The 22084-nt window shown below is 38.4% G+C and overlaps 1 protein-coding gene across 24 annotated transcripts in view; it reads left to right on the top strand.

Moving 5' to 3' along the window:
* The window catches only part of ANK3 (ankyrin 3), a 473720-nt gene that overhangs the window by 276894 nt on the left and 174742 nt on the right, over positions 1–22084 (top strand). For 19 of the 24 annotated variants that reach the window (XM_033130259.1, XM_033130260.1, XM_033130250.1 and 16 more), the window contains exons 5-8: positions 146–244; positions 5064–5249; positions 5930–5953; positions 7142–7240. In XM_033130259.1, the coding sequence (XP_032986150.1) occupies positions 146–244; positions 5064–5249; positions 5930–5953; positions 7142–7240 (408 nt within the window). The remainder of the gene's footprint in view (positions 1–145; positions 245–5063; positions 5250–5929; positions 5954–7141; positions 7241–22084) is intronic. The other 5 variants (XM_033130276.1, XM_033130270.1, XM_033130269.1 and 2 more) reach the window with 1 other exon arrangement.

Here is a 22084-nt window from a genome sequence, read left to right as displayed (position 1 = left end):
TTTTTTAATAAATATGACTGTCTACATTAAAGTATTATTAAGATGATTATATATAAGCATTTCCTGGAGCATATAATATCATCAGTATAGTGGAAAACTAGATTGGCTCTAGAAAGCCACAAACATTGTATTTTTTATTTTGCAGAATGGTTTCACACCTTTGTATATGGCAGCCCAGGAAAACCACCTGGAAGTTGTCAAGTTTCTCCTTGACAACGGTGCAAGCCAGAGCCTAGCCACAGAGGTAAGACATTTTGGTTCTTTCTAAGGCTAAGGTTACATGTTTATCGGGCATTTTGTATTGTAACATTGAGAATCTGTGTCACTGGTATTTCAGTTTTAGTTGTATATTAATGTGGAGATTCATATGTTTTATGAAATACATTAAAAAGTCGATTATTTAATTTTAAAGAGTTTTCCATTGCATAGATACCCTTTCCACGTTTGCCTAGCTCTATCCTCTCATGGAGCTCTTTATTTAATATTTACATGTTTGCTTGAGAACACTTTTCTGTTTCTTCTAATTTTGTTTCAAAGGCAATCACTGTTTTGAAATATTTCGATGAAACATAAGTTTTAAATCTGTTTTTTTCCCCCAAAGTTAAGTTAGGATAATTATAATAATTGAATTTATAGATTTCTAAAGTGAACCAATTAGATTTAATTCATACTTATAAACAAAACTAGTATACATTTTTAAGTGTTAGATAAAGGTGATATTTGAAAAAAAGCTTTGAATAGAAGAGCAATTTTTAAATTAAACGTTATTTAAGTCCATTGTCCTGTGGTAGGTTATACAGTTTGTGTTTTAAACTAATCCGGATGGAAGATTGTGATCCCTTATGAAGTGTATCACTATAAATCTATGCTGATAATAAAGGACCAAAATCTGGATTTTTTTTTTTTAATAAAATAGTGAATTAGAATAGTTGATGTAGGCTTATCCCTGTCTTAATACCACCCCTCTTTCTTGTATTCAGATGTGTTTCCTGAATGGCACAAGAAAGGTGGGAATAGAGGAATCCCATATAACCTCACCCAGCTTTTGAGACCATGCCTTTGGGGGAAACCACTAAATAAATGAAGAGGCAGTTCACACAAAAAGAAATACAAATGACCATAAATGTATGAAAATATCTCACCCTCACTCATAGTCAAAGAAATATTAATTTATTAATCAGATAAAGAATGAGATCCAGTCTTATGCCCATGAGATGAGGGGAAAATGTGAGGGATAGAAGAAATTGGAACTTTCCTGTAGTCTTGGTTAAGGTGATAGTTGGCTGCAACACTTTGGCAGAAAATTTGTCAGTAACTATTAAAAATTAATACTTACATACCCTGTAACTTAGCAATTCCACTTTTCCAAATTTGTATTACAGATACATTAGAGGAGAATGCAAAAACATTATATGAGAAGTTAAACATAATGAATAATATTTTTTTTAACTGGAAGGAACCAAAATATACATCAATTAGGACACCTGTTTAATCAATATTGCTATACTTACACAATAAAATGCTATTCAGCATTGTTAAAAACAAGCCAAGGCTAGATGTATTGATGGAGGAAAGTGTCTTTAGTGTAGTGTTATAAGTAGTTTACTCTGAGGAATTAGCAGGGAGCCTTACTTTTCACTTTACAGCCTTCAGTACTGTAGAGGATTTTTATCGGGAGAATGGATTATTTTTATAATTATATTCTTCAAGCTAGTTAAGTCATAACTACTGGGTGATAACAAGAAGAAATACTTGATAGATGTAGAACATTGCCTCTCTTCACACCTGGGGTATAGCTAGCCCGAGTGCAGTGCCTCAGGTACGACGTGCAGGTTTTATCACAGTACGCAGGGAAAATGGGGACGAGAGGGGACATTGTTGAACAAGAGAAAATCCATTCCAATTTTTGAATGGGCGTACTAACTAATATAAATAGCCCAATGAAAATGATTAAATCCTTTCTTCATCCATGAAGGACGGGTAGTACTCTTCGTTAGACTTTGATGTACAAATCACTAAGTATCTCTCCTTTAGAAGCAAACATAAGCCCCACGTTCTGCTAATAGATCTGAATTACCTTGTACACCAATCATCAGTAGCTCACTGTTCTCTGGTATTTAAGCTTTCAAGAGATGCACGACAACTAACTTAAAGAAAAATAGTTTGTGAGATCCTCAAACCACTAGTGCAGTCTTTTGGCAAAGGCTATATTTAAAATTATATTTTTACTCCTTTGTATTAATTTAAGCTCGTGTTGTCTTTTTTTTTTTGGTAGCTTTAAGAAAAGAAACAATAAATATTCTAAGAACAAGTCACATTTATGTCTTCATGAGGCTTGCTGGTGCCTCACTGTATAAACAACAGCTATCTGATTATCTAGAGATATTTGAGCCTTTGACTGAATTTTAATCTCTTCTTTTGGATTATTGGTATTAGAGAATAAAAAGAACAGCACAAAATAAGACGTTTTATTCTCACAATGTTCTCAGCATGGTGTACTCTCTTATTAGACATTGGTGTCATTTATACAGAAGCCTGTATTTACAGAACAAACAGTAGGAGGCAATGAAAGGATAATTTAGATAGCAAATTTTAACAGGATTTTTGATTCATTCAGTAATGTGATATTGCCAAGGTTCTTGAATACATATTTTTTACTTGTAGCTTGCATGTATGGATCAAGTTTTTGGCATGAGAGTGGTTTTTAAACCATTTCTATATTACTGTATACTGCATATTGTATTTTTTCATATATACTGTATCTTCCTTCTTTTGCTAATTAAGATTCTGAATCACAAGGTAAATTTATGTGTTCATTTATTCCACTAGTAATTATTAAGCACCTACTATGTGCTAGATATTCCACAAGGCAATGAAGGCTGTCTTGGAGAGCCTTCACATGTCCTTTTGGCTTATATTTTTCTCTTAATAACTGTACAGAGCAAACCAAACTATTTAAACTTGGTTTGGAAACAAAATCTATAGCTGCTAATTTTAGATACTAACAACTTTGTGTGTCTGTCTTTAACTGGCTTCTTCAGGAAGCACATTCTTTTTATTCTACTTTTTATTTTTATTTTATTAGTTTCATGGCACATTCTTATTGGCAGTGCTAATCATCTCAATTACAGTTTATTTTCTGGTAGTTTTCTTTATGTATGGGCCCTGTATATTTAAAAATTCATTTCCGTGGAAACGTAACCATTTAGTTTTGATTTAGAATGGACATGAGTTGTCACTTTTACCCCTTAGATTTCATTCAGGCTTTAAAAGTGAGATGCAGTGTTAACTTTTAATTCACAATTTTCCTTTTACCACTCCATCATTTTTAAAAAATGTATTTTTCTTTTTATTGCAAAAGTAATATAGTACATAAATGAGAACGTACAATAAAAAGCAAAAAAGAAGAAAAAGCCACTGTTAATTTTCCCTAGACATAACATTTTTTATTCACTCAGTTTTTTGTACATGTACACAATACATAGTTACCTTTAAGAAAATGAGATCATTTATTTACACAGTTATGAAGATTACTTTTCTTATAACATTAAATTATATCCTTCACTTTATGTCCTTATGAGTAAACCTGTGATAACATTTTGGTGCCATCATGGTTGCAGCCTGTCTCTGTTACCTTCCTTATGGCTACCGGGACCGTCCTTCCGATTACATTAATGATCATCCTTTTCCACTTTTGGATCTTCTTGGAAAAGTTGAGAGGAGCAGATGGAACTTCAGCTGGATCTTAAAGCATGGAGAGTAGATAGAATTTGTATATGCAGAGCAAGGAGGAGGACTTTTCAGGGTGGGAGAAATTGCATGAGTACGGCCTTCAGGGTAGGAATGGTCTGCACGTCCTAAGCTGTAAGGAGACTGGAGAAAATGATTTACACAGAAAGATCCTGGGCAACATTGTCCCATAGATGCTTTGGGCCAATATTTTTTACATCCTTCAATATAAATGTGCTGATTTGCATTCAGGCAAATAAGTGGTAGGGTCCCTTATCTGTTTTCCAGCCAGGAAAATTACAGGAATACCAACAAGGAAGGCACTAGTATGCAAGTAACTAGGTTTTCTCTTTTTCCCTTATAAACACTCTTCTCTTGGAGTAACCCTCGATTTGTGCCACAAGGACTATAGAAATGAAATATCGTGACCCAGATAAAGTAATAAGTAACGTACTTGCCAATTCTCTGGTAGAAATAATTTTTAAATATTCTTTTGAGTGCATGGTAATGAAAGTATTTCAGAATTAAAATTCGTGAGCCAGTCCTAGGATTTTCCTCTATGCTGTTTATTCTGTAAGTCAACAACACTAGATCATCCACAAATTAATTAACCACAGTGAACTCTGTACCTACCTCCTCTTTGTCAAGTCCCAGGGCAATATAATGGGAATGCTCAAAATGTAAATAGGTGTGTGTGTGTCTGAATTTATTCCAGTTATATTTGGCCCGGTCCTTGTGTCTCCTTCCCTCTTTGGTCAGAGAAGTGAGGAGTCTTTCATGTAGACCTTTCTTAAAACAGCAATTGCTATAGTTCACTAATTCACCCTGCTGATTGAGCACCAGATATCTGCTAGGCAACAAGGTACAGTGATGAACCAGACAAGCATGTTCCACAATTATAAAATACCAGTGGAATTTTTTACAGCTTACTGAAATGAGCTCCTTTGAAAACTGTGCCTGGATTTAACTTGAAATGTTATGGCTTTCACTGAGATTATATTATGGTTATTGAAATTATGTCATCTTTTTATTCTTTATGTAGTTCTTTTGTATATTTTTCAAATTTACACTGCTAATGTCTACCACTTTTTAACAGAAAGAAAACTTCATAAATGTATTGCAAATTGGTTATTATTTTCTGCATATATATATATATTATACACACACACACACACACATATATATATATATATCATATATATATATCATATATATATTTGTTTACTTGCATGTCTTAGCTTTGGTAATCCTAAACAAAAATTAACTCTTATTTGTTAATCAAAACAAGCACTATGTCCATTGGAACTCATGCTGACCCATCCATGTCTTTGCAGGATGGCTTCACACCATTGGCAGTAGCTTTGCAACAAGGTCATGATCAAGTAGTTTCACTCCTGCTAGAAAATGACACTAAAGGAAAAGTGCGTCTTCCAGCTCTTCATATCGCTGCCCGAAAAGACGACACGAAAGCCGCTGCCCTCCTGCTGCAGAATGACAACAATGCAGATGTGGAATCAAAGGTGAGGCACAAAGGAAATGACTGGTCCTGCAGCTATCCTATGTCAGGCTCCCAGAGTTTACGAACGCCTGGTCTCCCTTCCGGCAAGCTTATACCAAACACTCAGCCCACCAGAAGGGATAAAAATATGTGTCCCAGTCAGCCAATTGAGAGCACATCCTCCTCGGCATATAAAGCTAGGAGATAACTGTGGATGCTGCCCTCTGCATGCTAACTGGGAAGCCACCTCAAAATCGATGTATATGAACCTGATAGTTTCCTTCCTTTTAATGTATTTGTAATGTATTGAGCACTTCAGCTCAAACATCAGGGTGAAAACTGACAAAATTCTAACAACCGTGTGAATAAATAAACCTTTGGTTGATCTCTAAGGCGACCGGCAGGCAGTGCACTGTGTGTTGATCAGCTGTGGAGAGCATGCCAACAGCTAGAATCCTGGCCAAAAACTCCTGTTGTCTGGACATGTATTACTTCAAAGTGTCTGTGAAGGAAACGTGGCGTTTGGAGTAGGCCATTGTGTAGCCCTTCATTCAGTCTAGCTTTCTTTCTGTGCCTATTGTGTTACATCATAGCTTTCATCCTCATTACTTAGCTGTCATGAGCTTTCTGCAATCCATATCACCAATAGCAAACTAACCGTTCATTTTTTCCTCCTCTTTGCTTCCAAATGTGTTAACCTAGATGGTGGTGAATAGAACAACAGAGGTATATATATATCTATGTACATACACATCTAATCTATGTTTGCATTATCATTTTCCCATTCCGTAGTGCTGCTGCCTCATTTCTTTCCCGTCGTCTTTGTGTTGCCTTCTGTAGGCTAGATACTTGCTTTATACCGCCGCCCCCAAAGTAGCATGTGCCAGAGAAGATAGTAGTTTGATTACCAGGGCTTTCTGCAGCTGAACCCGGTGTTGGACAGGAAGAACGAGGAATCCTTGAAACTTAAGGGTCTTGCGATAGTGGAATGTGAGATGGAACATTTGGACAGCTTAGATGCTTATCAGCTATACCTAAAGCTAAAGCTGCAGACAACCCTGTCATTCTACTCATCTAGGACTGATTTCTTTAGCGTTCTGCATGACACTTAACCCTCAGAGGTGTCAGCAAAATGAAAGTTACCTACGAACAGTGCCAATATATGACCCACCCTTCCACAAGAGTCAGTAAGATAGCTAGCATGGCTAAGGAGCTTGCTAACAATTTAGAAATGCATCTAGTTCCTATAAGGTTTCAGTCTTTGGGGACTAAGTGAATTGCTGCATGTTTTAGCATTTTTTTAAGGAAGTAAAATGACCTTGGTATGAACAAATCAGAAAAAATGTGTTACCGACTAGGCATTTGCTAATAAAAAGACCAACCAGTGGATTCTTCATAGAATGCAATCACCCATCATACAAAACCAATTGTACTAGCACCTCTTCCCCAAAATGGATTTTATCATTAAAATTGGCATTTACTGTTGGTTAATTTGACCCTGTATTGCATATGTAAAACTAATTGCATTTTGACCAAGAGTCGATAGACAATTCTGTCATCAGTAATAAAACAGTTGGTACTAATTGAACTTTCTATGAGTGATAAAGATTTTTCTTATCATCCCTATTTAAACTTTTTGAAACGTTGCCCTCTGTATGTGTTCTGCTACTGGATTGCTAAAATTGCTCAATCCCCATCCTTGGTTCCTTCCTGGCTCTTCCTCTGCCTATGAGTTTGGCATTTATTTGAAACTATGAGCAATTGGCACGAATCGAAAGAAACCTAGTACAGAATGGAATGTGGACCTCCGCATATTTTGCTTCCTCGTTTTTAGTTGGGCAGGATTATGGTATTAATGCGACAGACAAGGGGCCGGTAGGAATCAATTGAACGTCTGCTGTGTTTTCTTTACAGAGTGGCTTCACTCCGCTCCACATAGCTGCTCACTATGGAAATATCAATGTAGCCACGTTGCTGTTAAACCGAGCGGCTGCTGTGGACTTCACCGCAAGGGTAAGAGCACTGCACTGTAACATTCCCTTAAAGCATTTGACACGATGCTTAACCTTCCTTCCCCAGCACGAGGAGGAGGTTGAGACAGATCGTCTTGCTTTTATACAGGTGTGCCTGTTTCCTAGCAGGAAAAGTAAACCAAGATGGAGGGTGGAGGGGTGATAAATATAGGTGAATATATAAAATATGTGATTCAAGTAATCCCGACTGGAAACCACAAACTGTCCCCCAAGTTGAATTTGCTGAGACTACTAGAAATTGGTCAGATGGCAGCCAACAGGGTCCTATGTCAGCGTCTGGACCTCACAGATGGGAACGTGCTGTGTGGGAATATCTGGAGGAGGCCCAGACTTCGGAACCCAAATAATAGAGACTATCTTTTACTTTAACTTCTGTCCCCTACGTACTTTCGTAACGTATAACAAGATTCTGTAACCTAAGGAAGCTCAGATTCAGGGGGACAGGAATTCCAGTGTCCTGTGCACCACTGGACAGCAACTTGGACATCTGAACAGAGATATTGCTCTGAATGTAAAAACCGGGCTGGTGCTGGGCTTAATCGTCAGAAACGTCACCAGCAGCAGATTGGAGTAGTGGCGAAAGGTGTGGACTCAGGATTCAGACTCTCTGGGTTCAAATTTTGGCCTTAACTTTTCTCTCTGTGTCCACTAGTTTCCTCATTTATAAGATAAAATAATATGAATTATGACATTAAGTAACAATATATCACTCCCTCTTCGTGTCACTGTGAGAATTAAGAGGGAGGTTGTATAAAGCACTTGGCACTCTCTGAGATATCGTCACCATTGACAGCAGCAGCTCTATGATTTTTGAGCACAGCTTTTGAAGTATTATTGTTAATAAAACCTCCCTTGTTAGAGCAGAAATGAGACTAGATCACACAGGGAGCTAGGGCATAATACTATTACGAGCAATGGCAGCAGCAATAAAAGTAATACCGTCTTCAAAGGAGTTAGTGGGTGGCAGATGCCAGACTAAGCATCTTTATCTCTTTTAGCCTTATACCAAAAAAATGTGTTGTTTATCCCTGTTTTACAGAAGAAGAAACCAAGGCTTAGAGGTAAGGAATAGCTGGTCCAGGATCATACAGCTAGCACATTAGGAAAGGCAGGATTTCAGCCCCAAAGCTCTTAACTACTCCAGGATTCTGTCTCCCTTAAGTAACCTTAGGGGTTCATTTTTCTTTTCCTTCTTATAATTCATTAGTTCTATAAAAATTAATAAGAGCTCAGAGTGTACTAATATAAAAGCTATTTCCTACCCTGTCGTCCTCAGCTCGCTAAAAGCCTTTATGGTGAAAATGACCTGAGAGTGCCAGTCTGCTCATGTCACTCTAGAGCTCCATTTTTATGGCACTAACCGCATTCATAAGCTTCAGCGACAAGGCAGACCTGAGGCCTCGTCTGACATTTTGAAGGACAAAGTTACGCACACCTTTAAGTCAAGTATAAACAGGGCATGTCGATGTTTAACTGGAAGTTCTTGTCTTTAAGATGCATTCTTCTGGCTTTATTTCTGTAATTCACAATATTATAAAAGCCTCATTAAGTCACATGTTCTAAGTAGGACATTTGGAAAATTCATGTCAGGATAGGGTTTGAGGTTTGTCTTTGTGACACTGTTCAGAACTTTCCTGATGCTGCTGAAACTAAGTTTGGGGCCATGTTTAAACAAGTTAAGCAGACAAATTACAGTATTTTCAGGCTCCAGGCGATGCCAAAGCATCCATTTACATTAAAACAATGATGTGGTAATTATAAACAATGCTAATTTATTGGTTAAAGATTAATGGAGACCTCAGACATACGTTGTTAACCATGCCTGAATTACCACATGTGATTTAAAATTATCACATCATGCTTTTGTTTAAAACAGGTTACAATTCATACTTGTTACTGATTTAGGAAAGCATTTTCTCTGGTCATTCCTGATTAATGAGGCCTAATAGGCCTGTGAGCTGAAGGCTGTGGTGGAATGTGATTACCCCTTATAGGAGGCCTGCCTGCACTCCTGCTTACACCCCACAGCCCATGCCTCCCTCCAAAGCTGGTGATTGATGACTTGCTTTAGGTTGTCTGGGAAGAACTGGTCTTCATAAAAAGCTTAACTGCAGCCGCTGCTAGTTGCCTCAAGAAACCCACTTTCAGTTCTAAATCTCCGGTAGTTCTGTTACATAGTAATTCAGCATCTATACTTTTGTACTGCGGAGGCCTCTCTTTTCCCAACTTTAGTGCGGTCTTTCCAGGTCACAGCCCTCAGGAATGTAGCAGAAATAGCAGGTGAGAGTAAAAGACCCTGAACACAGATGGGATCAGATTTTTACCTGGTCAGAACAATAAAGAGGGGACCATTAAGCTATATTTGCTAAGAACTAGCTCCAAATTATAACCATAAATCATATGCTTCAACAACCAGGTATAGACAGAGATATTGATTAGATGGTTAGAGGTAGACTGAAAAACAACTGCAACCTTTGTCTACGGGGGCTGTGATTTCGTTATCCTGGCTGGGAAGGATCACTGAAGATGGACAGATACAGTTTTATAGTTCTTTGTGGGCAGAGGGCGTGATTTAGAGAATGGCTACCTGCTAGCAAATAGGGCTAGGGAATAGGAGCAAGGACACCACTTGTCAGATCTTTTCCTGTATATAGTAGATGGGCATTTCCAAAGCAAATACGAGGCAGAAACAAGTGCGGTGTGACTAAAGGGACTACACAGTAGAACGGATTGCTTTTTGTGCTGCTTTGCAGGGCTAGCTAATTTATGCAGGAGTAAAGCAGATCCTAGCCCATGGCATACGTATGCGCCGATGTAGCAATTATGGTAACCGATTTATAGCAGTTATCTGTTTTATTAACACCTTTTCTTAGATTTTTATTATGATGTCGGTTTTTATTTTTGTATTGTAATTTTGCTCTATATATGTAAGCTATCCTGTGTGACAGCTTAAATATTTCCTTCGGGATTGTCCACGAAGACCCCTTCAGCCCCATGGGTCTGCTGCCCGGAGTTAATAGAGAAGTTGCTGAGTGCTGTAATGCAGCACCAGCATTCTTCATTCTTTGAACTGAGTCTGCTGAGATGGCGTTTATAGTGTCTGAATTTATGTGTGACCCTTGTTCTCTTAGCAAATCATTGTAGCTCTCTTGGGGAAGAGAATATAACCAAGGCGCACCAGAGCTGCTACTGATTTCATTCCAGTAAGGAGCATTTCTGCACCGGAGTAACTAAAGGCCAAATTATATTATGTGGAGGGCTGCAAAGTCCCTTTTATTGATTGAAGAGGATAGATTGATATTTTTCTGTCTTAGAGCTTTTTTTCGTCAAATATAATGCAACACCTAACTTAATCTTCGCTCCTGTCATTGACCTTTCTCTTGTAAAATATTATTCAACTTCCTATTTTGGAAACAGCATTGAATAACATATCCTTTTCTTGGTCTTGTTATTTAGTACTTTTTGGGTTTGATCTCCTACAGGATTAGGAATTTCGATGTGGGAGGGCTATACTCGTTTGTTTCTAAAAGGATTTCAGGTAGTTTACACATTAAAATATACAAAGTAAGACATGTAAGAATGAAACAGAAAAAAAGTAAATGTTACCAGCAGCTGGAATGAACCAGTGAATATAACTAGAGAATAAATTGAGGTCTTAGAAGGTTTGCTATAAGTAGTGGAAAGGGAATCATAGTTATGCAGTTTTTATTTTTGACAAGTAACTCTAACAGTTATTGATTTTTGTGTATGTGCAATAACTCAAATATGATTTTTATCATATGAATCCTTCTAGTAAGATCAGTGAATTACATAGTTGACAATATCTTTAATTACTACACGTCAAAAAGCTCAATTCCTACTGCCCCATACTGTCTATTGATTCTAAATCTCTACCTGTGAAGGCACCTTGCCCAGGGAGGCTGAGAGACTGTGGGCCAGGTACCTAGCTTTATCGTGTTCTACCTAAGTGTGTGATAGAACTTGGCATGATGTAGTTAACATGTCCATTGGACTGCCTTTCTCAAGTATCAGATGTTTTGAACAAGGTTGGGGCAAGTGCTGGGCCACATTCAGAATTCAATTAAGTTATACGAAAGTTTACTCTGTTTAATATACAGTATTTTAATTTGGGGTGAAAGTGAGAGCAATGTTTTTTAGATAGTTGAACTATTAAACCTGTTGGTAGATAAACGAAAGTGCCAGACTTAAGTTCTGCCCAAGTAAGAGGCCACCATGGTTCAGCACATGCATGAGCAAAACAGTGTTCATGGATAGACACTATCTGGAGATTTCCTTCCCCGATTAAATCCAACCTAGCGGTTATCAATGAGCTTCTAGTATGGGCCAGGCTTGGAGGTTCAGACTTATGTGACCTACTGACCTTACTCTACTAATTTGTTTGGTCTCCAAAGTCAACACAGTCTCTCCCCGAATACCCCAAAGCACAACTAAGTCTAGGCTCTAATGCCAAACAGGACTTTTCTAAAAACTTGGAGATTGACAAAGGGAGTTCAAAGCAGAGGCAAAGCTGAAGGACTGGTTCTGGACAACTCTGTCCCCAGAGTCCATAGGCTATGACCCCTTTCTCAGGGTACCTCAGGGTACTGCCTCCCCCAGCCCCCAAAGGCCACTGTGTGGCAGTGTCTATCTCATTCCCCACCAGCGGGAACCCCTTTTACAATGTATCTCCTAACCAGACTCCAAGCCCCCTTAACCTCTTCTCGGGAAACCCTGTTTTCTCTGCATGTGGGCTATCTCAATATAATACCCACTAACTACTATGCTTCCCCGAAAATAAGACCTAGCCAGACCATCAGTTCTAATGCGTCTTTTGGAGCAAAAATTAATATAAGATCCAGTATTATATTATATTAAAGACCCGGTCTTATATTATAGTTAAATAAGACTTTATAGTTGAATAAGACCAGATCTTATATTCATTTTTGCTCCAAAAGATGCATTAGAGCTGATGGTCCAGCTAGGTCTTATTTCCGGGGAAACACAGTAGTGGGCGTTGACTTTAATTTAAATAAAATTAATTTTAAAATTCCGTTCCTCATTCTCAAGAACCACATTTCAGGTACTCAGTAGTTACATGTGGCTGTGGCTCCTGTATTAACACAGTATATGTGACATTTCCATCATCACAGAAAGTTCTTTTGAACAAAGCTGAGACACCATCAGTGTGAGGCCGTCCTTCCCTTCAGTGTCACAATTATCTGTAAACGTAACTCACTCTCCTTCCAGGCAAATGATCCTTTGAATTGTTATGCAGAGCAATTTTACTCCTAATAAACTTGCCCCTTTTAACTCCAAAAAAGGATTTTTGCCTTTCCCACCACCAGAAAACCACCACCACCACCACCATCACCACCGGAAACAACAATAAAACTAAAATCTTCTCAACAGGGGTAAAAAAGTGACTAGAAACTTTAAAATAGTAATTTCTACCTAATCCATGCTGTGAGGTGTTCAGAAATATCAAAAATTGAGATAGATCTCAAGAGAGGTCTCCAGTTGCCAGAGTTTATGCCACATGGTTACATAACTTCTCTGAACCTCAGCTTTTTAATCTGTGTAAAGAGTGACTGTATCCTATTCCTCAGACACTTTCTCTGACCCCCTAAAATGGGTCTCTACCCCTATCAACACACTATGTGTGTTAATTGCACCTTATACTTCCTCTCTCACAGTGGACATTTAATATTATTTTATTTATATAGTGTTGTTTGTCTTGCACATTCTGTTTATTAGCTAAGCCCCTTGAAGGCTGAGATGCCTTTTGCACCCTCTATCTCCAGCTTCTCATCTGGTAAATATTCTCTTCCCAAGTGCTCACCGCATGCCTCCGTGTTAATGGCTTTAACATGAATTTCCTCTCCTCAATCTTCCAGTGAAGGAATCAATAACAGAGAATACATTTTTTGACACTTAGATTTTCTTTTAATTTTTTTGTTTGTTTTTTTAGGTGAGGCAAGCATTTTATTTTCAGAGAACCATTCTTTGCTGTACTGTAAGAAGGCAGAGCCTTTGTGTTTGCTGCCTGGCAGCCCTTTATCTACCTTACACAAAATGGTACCTTGGACAAACTAATGGAGCCACTGGAATGTTCTATTGTATTCCATTCCGTCAGAGAGCATCAATGTGAAAACATCAAGGATCCTGCCTGTTACAAAATAAGCGCTCAGTAGATGTTCATTTGCTTCCTTCTTTCTGTAGGTAAAATTTCTCTAATGATATGAAGTAGTTGTAATTTGAGGATTTCCTAAGTTCCAGCTTCTTTCTTAAGCATTTTGTATGTATCATCTTCACAATCTTATGAGGGCATGAAGTGGAGGTGTAATGAAATATGCCTGCCGCATCCTGTTCTTCACCTCATTTCTAAGACTTTGAATTCCTCAAGGACAGGCCTGAGTATTATTACAAACTTTGGAATCCCTAGGGTAAAGCCAGCACCTACTACTGGGAAGGGCTTGATGTATTAGTTATTGAATTCCCTTATCCACTACTCCTGGGTACCCAGCACCTATTTAAACCTGCCTGCCTCAAGCCCCGTGCTCTCCCTAGTCTATTAGAATTTCAGACTGAACCTCACTTGATGTTAAGAGAACTGCTTCCCAAACTGACGTCAGCTGCCTTAAGGGCGACGGGAAACCATCAGATGCTAATAGTAGAATTTTAGGCCAGTTTATCAAACCCAATATTGACTATCAGACACCAAGGGGCAAGTTTATTTAAGCGTTAGGGAGGCTTGCTTTTCGGCACTCTACGTGACCCTAGAAGACAAGCCTAGAACAAAAGCTACTGAGCAAGGGCTGTTTCCAAACTTTGTTCACTTAAGGGTCTTTTAAGCCAGGGCCTCAGGCTGTGGCGACAAGACCACCACCAGAGGGTGCTAGCAAGGACATCAGCAACTCAGACATGGAGAAGAGATGGGCATCTCTTCCATAAGAGTGTGGCTGAGTTTTGCGATGGTTTTATAACATAGCATTCCAGAGGCTCCACTATTATGTCCAAGGTACCCTGTCCTGAAAGGCTGTGAGGCAGCAAGGGGGTAGGGCTTCTGGGGACTCTACTTTGGTTTGTGTGGTGGTACCATTGCAAATATATTGTTAAATATATTTTCCCCTCATTGTACAATTCATTTTTTAAATAAAATAGAAGAAAACAAAAGAAAGAAAGTAAAGACCACCCATAATAGTCCTTTTATGGTTTTTTTAACATTTAGGTATCTGCCCTTACAAAGATGAAACACACACATAAATACATTCATTTTTATTGACACCGATTTTCAAATATAGGCTTAGCTCCTAGAATCGGCTCACCAGCATTAATGACAAAGACATTTTTTAAATCGGTTATATAATCCTCCTTCAGAATGAAAGTGGGGATTTGAGAGCATTAGCAAAGGAATGTGAGTTATGTGAAAGTAGCTATGTGGCCACTGCATTGATCATATTCTTGTTGCCATGGTGATATTAACACCTCTGGAGGAACAAAACCAGTAAGTAAGAGGAGGGCAGAGTAGTGGGGCTATGCCTTTTATAGAGAACTTGCCCTAAGCCTGCCATGCAGCCTCATTTCTGCTTTTTGCACTTCATTCCCTGAATGCCACATCAAAGAAGAATCCCTTATATAATTTTGAAAGGAATCGTTTTATCTTCAACCTGTACGTCCATTTGAACTTATTAACATCTCACTGTGTATTGTGGGACCTATGTTGTTGGCCCTCACCTGAAGAGGTGAAGGTTCTTTAAGTTGTAGCAGCATGGAGAGAAAAAGAGCCCTGAGATGTAGGCTGGACCACTGATGGGGTCCGGGACAAGTTCCTTCATCACGTAGCCTGTGACATTCTTAACAGCAAGACGAGAGACATTTCGGTTACCACCAGGACTTCCCCTCTGCCCGACTACCTCGTCTGACAGTAATGGAGGTGGCCTGTGGCTTCCCTTCCCTTTCCCAGCAGAGAGGAGGTATAGTACAGTGTCCGCGTAAACACTGTCACAGTCAGATGCTGGAGACCCACACTGGCCCTGCGGCTTACTTTGTGTACTCTTTGGCAAGTTACGTATGTGTCAGCTTGATCATCCGTAACACAGGCCCAGTAATAATACCTGCTGCATAATCATTGTGATGACTGAATGAAATGATCCATATAAATTGCTTAGCACAGTGCTTGACCCATGACACATGGTAAGGCCATGGCCTTGTATGTCACTGTTGGTATCATTGCTTTCATCCAGGAAGGGACCCATCATTATAGAACACCTTCACCTGGAAAGCATGACATGTCAAGCAGGTGGCATCATGGCAGCTCTATAGTGTACTTCTGAAAGTAGACATTACTTCCCAGAATGTTGCAGTTACACTGTTTGCAGTGGGGTTTGTCAGCGTGAGAGAGAGACAACCTTTAAGAAACTATTAATATGGCATTGTTTGAGACAGTAAGAATGCCAATAAAAAAATCATAGAAATTGGAAGGTACCTATTTCTCTTTGTTTCACTTTTCCTCTTTCAATATGTGCTCTGCTTCCTGCAGTGCTGCTCTAGAATTGTGGCTCTGAGAACATTTTTAAATGGCCTGAATAAGTCCTATTTTGAAATTCTGTGAAGTGGAGTTGTATTAAGGTAGGAGGTGGCAGAGCTTGCTTTACTTATATGCACTTTAAAGGAATTATTCATTAGCTCTAGAATTTGCATTTCCTCCCGTGAGTGCAAATAGTGGCAAGTGGCTGCTGTGCTCCTCTGCTGAACATTCCAGAACACTGACCATACTCAGTCCTCAGACAGTGCATTTGGATCAATCCCGATGTACCCTGGTCCTTTCCTGAGCACTACAGGTTGTCCTCTGAGAAAATCTTGCTCTTCTTGCTCTGACGGTTTGAGACTATATCGGAAGGGCAAGTGCGCACCTAGAGAGGGAAGAGGTTAGGACTTGGAAGAACAAAAAGTTTGCAAAATGAGTGAACTTGAACCACATGATTATTTACTGGCTCTCTCCCAAATCGAAGCAGGAAGTTCCAAGAAAACAAGCTCAGGTAGACGGTCAACATGGACTAGCATAGTTAAGAAAACAAACTGGAAAGCTAAGCTGTGATAGAAATACAAGGATTAGAATCAACTCCAAGAAATAGAGAGTTGAAGCCCACTTGCGCAAGTGAAATGAGACTGCAGATGAATGGTGAGTCCAACCCAGGGGAAAGGGACTCCTTAAATCCTGCAGGTGACAGGGAGTCATTGCAGGGTTTTTTGTTTTGTTTTTTTGAGATAAAATCGACATATACGTTTGAGGTATACAACATATGGGTTTGATACACTTATATATCTCAGTGTGATTACTACAGTAGTGTCAACTAACATGCTATCACGTCACACAATTATCATTTCTTTTTTGTGTTGAGAACAGTTGATAATGTCAGTGGTGTTGAAGATGCGGGATGACGTGCATATGAGAGCAAAGGGGGTGGCTTGGCTGTGAGCTGTGGCAGGCTCCAGTCACATAGGGAAAAGAACTGTGGACAAGAAGAAGCATGTCTGACTCCAGGCATGATGTTCCTCTCTAAGGACATGACTTCTCTGGAGTACTACTAGATCCTGGTTCTCCTTAGAAAATTTGGGAGTTTGTAGAGGTGTTTTTAGTTGTCTCAGTGGCTGGCATGTAATGGGAGAAGACCAGGGTGGATAAATAACAACATCCGAACCAAAATGCCACTGGTAGCCTCACTGAGACATGCTGGGTTGAACATCTCTTTACAGCCAAGAGACAGAGAGGTGGGATATTTAAGGATGGTTAAGAAGGGCCTGAAATTTCATGCTCAGCCTGGGATGTTTCCTCAGAGGCCCTAAGAGCCGCTGGGCTAAGAAGACCTGAGGTTCCTTTTAGCTCTTATTACTGAGGCCTTCAATTAGGTGGAAAAAATGTATACAAAATTCAAACCAATTTAAACAATAACCTTTCATTTGTTTCTAGGTACTATAGGAAGTTTCCTAAACATTATTGCATTTATTCTTCGCAGGAATCCTTTGAGGTGTGGGTATTATTTCTATTTTACACTAGTAAGCAAGACATTAGATAACGTGTACAAAGCCACACAGCTTTAAGGTGGCAGGGCTTGAGCCAAGAAACCATAAAGTAAATAAAGTAAAATAAGAATAAAAAACAATAAAGTAAAATAAACTACACTCAACTGTGTAGTCCGTACTATTCTAACATCGAAGGCAGTAGACTGAGCTTTGGACGTAATCCAGGGTCATCACAGGAAAACCAGAACTGACAGCTGCCTCTCTTACACCAGCTGGTGGTTCGTTCTCTGCCTGCGCCAGAACTGCAAAATGAATTAAGGACATTTTCAAACGAGGTTGTAAAGGGGTTTTTCTTACTTGCTAAGAAATCCCGTTACACATTTAAGAACATTTTAATTGAGAGATTAACAAACTTCAAAACTGGCAAATCATCAAATTCGTTCTCAACTATAATGCATTCACAGTTCCACTACATTCTCTGTATTACCTCTATCAGTTCTGCAGTTTTGAATTCCTAATGATCATATTTTGAAATGAGCTCTTGATTTACGACAAAAAGGTAGAACATACATTTTCTGGTAAGAAACCCAAAGTAGGCTTATCTCTAAAAGGAGACAGTCTCTCTTGAGTTTGAAAATTACAAACCGTTATTCTATAGCCTCCATTTCTGAGCCTCGCAGTAGTTTCCCTAGCTGGAGCAGACTCCTGTTCCCCTAGATTTGAACTCGTTGCATCTAGGGTGGGGGCCTTGCTATCTGTGTTTCTAACAAGTTCCGTAGGTACTACTTCTGATCAGGCTTGATTAGAAAAACGTTGACTGAGGCCATGCTATAGAAACTTTTCTCTGTGTAAATTGTCCAAAGTTGAACCATGGAAATCGCAGGCATTTTCTGGCCATGTGACCGGTGGCTCCTTCCAGCTTTACTTTACTGTCCTGTAAATTTGAGTTAAATAGCATCTATTTCTTGGGTGGTTGTAGAGATTAAATGAGATGATGCAGGTCTCATAGGGTTTACACAAAGTAAGAACCTAATAATTGGTAGGGTTTTGTTTTGTTTTGTTTTGTTTCATTGTAATTACTTTTTTCTCGTGTAAAACAAAAAAATCTCTTAGTCTAAGTAAGTATGTATCAGGGTGGTGTTGTTTTTTTGGTGGTTTTTTTTAGCAGAACTTTTTTTTCCTAAAAAATTCTTACAGGATAAAAAGGTATTTACTATTTTAATCTTCAGTGGCCAAAAATATCTCATTATTTATACACTTACGGAAACCCTGAAACGTATAGTGAAACAAATATTTTAAAAGCATATATTAAACACCCATAGGGTAGCCATGAAAGAAAGAAAGAAAAAGAAAGGAAGGAAGGAAGGAAGGAAGGAAGGAAGGAAGGAAGGAAGGAAGGAAGGAAGGAAGGAAGGAAGGAAGGAAGAAAGGGGAAGGGAAGGGAAGGGAAGGGAAAAGGAAAGGGAAAGGAAGGAAAAGAACAAGTGTTGGTGAGGAGAAACTGGAACCCATGTGCTCTATTTGTAGGGATGTAAAATAGTACAACCACTATGGAAAAGAGTATGGAGATTACTCAAAGATTAAATATCTAGTTACCATATGACCCAGCAATTCCACTTCTCGATATATATATATATATATATATATATATATATATATATATAAAAGAATTGAAAGCAGAGTTTCGAAGAGATATTTGTATTCTTACCTGCATTATTCACAATAGTCAGAAGGTGAAAGCAACCCCCGTGTCCATTGGCAGATGAATGAATCAACAAAACGTTGTATATACATACAGTGGAACATTGTTCAACCTTAAAACGGCACTAATTCTGATGCATGCTACAACATGCATGAACCTTGAGGACATTATGCTTGCTGAGTGAAATAAACCAGTCACAAAAAGAAAAATAAACATTGTGGTTCCTTTTGTATGAGGTACTGGGAGTAGTTCAATTCACAGAAATAGAAAGTAGAATGGAGGTTGCCATGGCCTGGGAAGATGGAAATGAGCAATTGTTTAATGAATATAGAGTTTTAGTTTTGCAAGATGAAAAGAGTTCTGGAGGTTGGTTACACAACAATATAAATGTACTTAACACTACTGAACTACGTACTTAAAAATGGTTAAGATAGAAATTTTTTGTTACATGTATTTTATCACAATTAAACATTTTTTTAAAAATTTAAAGCATATCCTGAAACCAACTGGACAAGATATCTCCAAAAAGCCAGAGAGTTGTAACATCCAATGGTGCAAAGGTAGAGGAGACACTTAAAATTGAGGGAAGAGGTCCAGGACCACTTTTGGTCCCAGGTTCCCTGCCCTCTGGCAACAGCTGGGACTGTGTGTGCAGCTGAGGGTATGTATCGGGAAAAGAGGGTGTGGAATATTTACTCTAAATATGCTCCGTCTTCCCCCACTACTAAATCACCTGCCTGAACTAGAGAGACACCGGGCAGTACCTTATATAAATTGTTGATGAGCCATCCTCTGTTACTTCAAGTGAAAGTTTCTGACAGTATTCACAATAAATAGGCTCATACTGTCCATAAAAGAAAATAGATAAACACCTTGAATTTTTTTAGAGAAGACCAGATCAAATACTCAGCCTAATTTCACAACAGACATCAACTATCCAAGCATTTGCTGCTGCTGCTTGTTGGGAAAACTGGTGCTGGCAGGTGTCTAATGCAATGGGATTGGTTGGTCTCGCTGGAAAGGCAGTGAGGTTGAGGAAGTGTCAAGGACACAAGTATCTTCAGTGACAATCTCACCCGGAAAGACCTGTGTGGATTTAATCTCCTTATCCAGAAAGCACAGAGAGAGAAGTTGGTGTAGACTCAGCTAGCAGCTAGCATAACTGGAGAAGAAAAAAAGACTTTTCTACAGAGACCAATTTCATTTAATTAAAGCCTCAAAAGAAGAAAAAAATGGACTTTTACAAACAAGGGTAGTCACCTTAATGATTGCTATAGTATAGGGGAAATTTCTGAGTTTATTTTATACTTATATTATCAATAATAGACCACCTATAAGAAAAGCCCTACTTATATGTCAGATTGTAAAGGCTGAGTGTTTCCTTATCTTCCATTGTTTATAATTTTCCTGGGTATATCCTTGAAATCCCCAGTCCTTCTCATTAAAATCATCATTTGTTTGCATATATTTTATGTACTCCTTAAGGTAGTAAAAACTTAGGCATTCTCATAAAAAAATGAGGTACTGATACATACTGTAACATGGATGAACCTTGAAACATGCTAAGTGAAAGAAGACACACAAAAGGTGATATATTATATGATTCCATTTCTATGAAATGTCCAGAATAGGCAAATCCACAGAGACAAAAAGTAGATCAGTGGTTGCCAGGGAATCAAAAGTGCCTGCTTAATGGTATGGTATAGGGTTTCTTTCTTTTTTTTTTTTTTTTAGTTTATTTTTCAATTACCGTTGACATACAATATTATTTTAGTTTCGGGTATACAACATAGTGATTAGACATTTAGATACCTTATGAAGCTATCACCCTGACAAATCTGGTAACCATCTGACAAGTACAGCATAGGTTATGGGATTTCTTTTGAGGTGACAAAACTGTTCTAAATAAATAGTGATGGTTGCACAACTTGGTGAATATACTAAAATCATTAAATTGTACTTTAAAATGATCAGTTTTGTGGTACGTGAATTATATCTCAGTAAAATCATTATACAAATAAACTATCAGATAAGACAGTAGAAAAAAATTATAGAAAAAAGTTTTTATACTCTCAAGATAATTAAAGGGAACAGAAATTCAATTCTTTATTTTTCTACAAAATATGACTATTAAATGGTATTTATCAAACATTGATTGAGTACCTGTTCTGTTCCTGCCTGAAGATTAGAAAATATGACCTTGTAGGAGAAGAAAAACTTTTTCCTCTATCCTCTTAGGTTCAGGTCCAGAGGCTTGCAAATTAAACTGACAAAAGGCAGATTAATAGGAGAAAAGGTTTATGTATGCATAACGAATCCTTCATAGAAATGAAGCAAAGACCCAAAGACATAGTTAGACCCTAAGGGCTTATATACTATTTTAACAAATATTAAAAAGTTTTTGGAGAAATAAGAAGTCAAAGGAAAGGGGATTGGGGCTTCTAGGGGTGGTAGATTGTGGGAAGGTAAATATATGGGAGAAGACTATAAGGGTTGTATAGTAAGGTTTGTTGTGCAGATTGAAATTGTGCCTTCTCCACTGATGATGAGTGATTAAGAGGCATCCTCCTCTTCTTGGCAAGAGAAATTTATGCCCTGCTTTTAGACAGAGAGGGAGAGGACAGAGAGCTGCAAATAATACTTAGCCCAAACTGGCATACTTTGGGATGGCATACTCTGATCATCAACCGACCCTCTGACAGGTTAGAAGACTTTTCAAAAGATATATATCTATGGGGTGAACAAGGATGCTAGTAAGCCTTGCTGCAATGTTTTTCCTGTGCTTTCTCTGTGTACCAATTTACTAATCATTTTTCTGTTTCTGTGTATAGTAGAACTAGTGCTAAAGTATAAGAGACTAGAATAAAAAAGCATCCACTTACTCTTTCATTTAGTGATTACCTCCCCAGACATTTAAAAAAAAGAAAGAAAGAAAAGGAGAGAGATGAGGTGGAGGAAATCAGAAATCAACTGCACTTAATCTATTTAAATAGATTGAAAGTCTGCCATTTATCACAAGGAAGGTAGGCAATGGCGTGGATTTCACTTTGTGGAGTTGCAAAAATGATCTTGCTGTTGAGATTATTTCATAAAGGAAAT

The sequence above is a fragment of the Rhinolophus ferrumequinum genome, chromosome 16 (assembly GCF_004115265.2).
Source record: "Rhinolophus ferrumequinum isolate MPI-CBG mRhiFer1 chromosome 16, mRhiFer1_v1.p, whole genome shotgun sequence".
NCBI lineage: Eukaryota > Metazoa > Chordata > Mammalia > Chiroptera > Rhinolophidae > Rhinolophus > Rhinolophus ferrumequinum.
The sequence above is the reverse complement of the archived record's forward strand: the minus strand, read 5'-3'. Positions and strand labels throughout refer to the sequence as shown.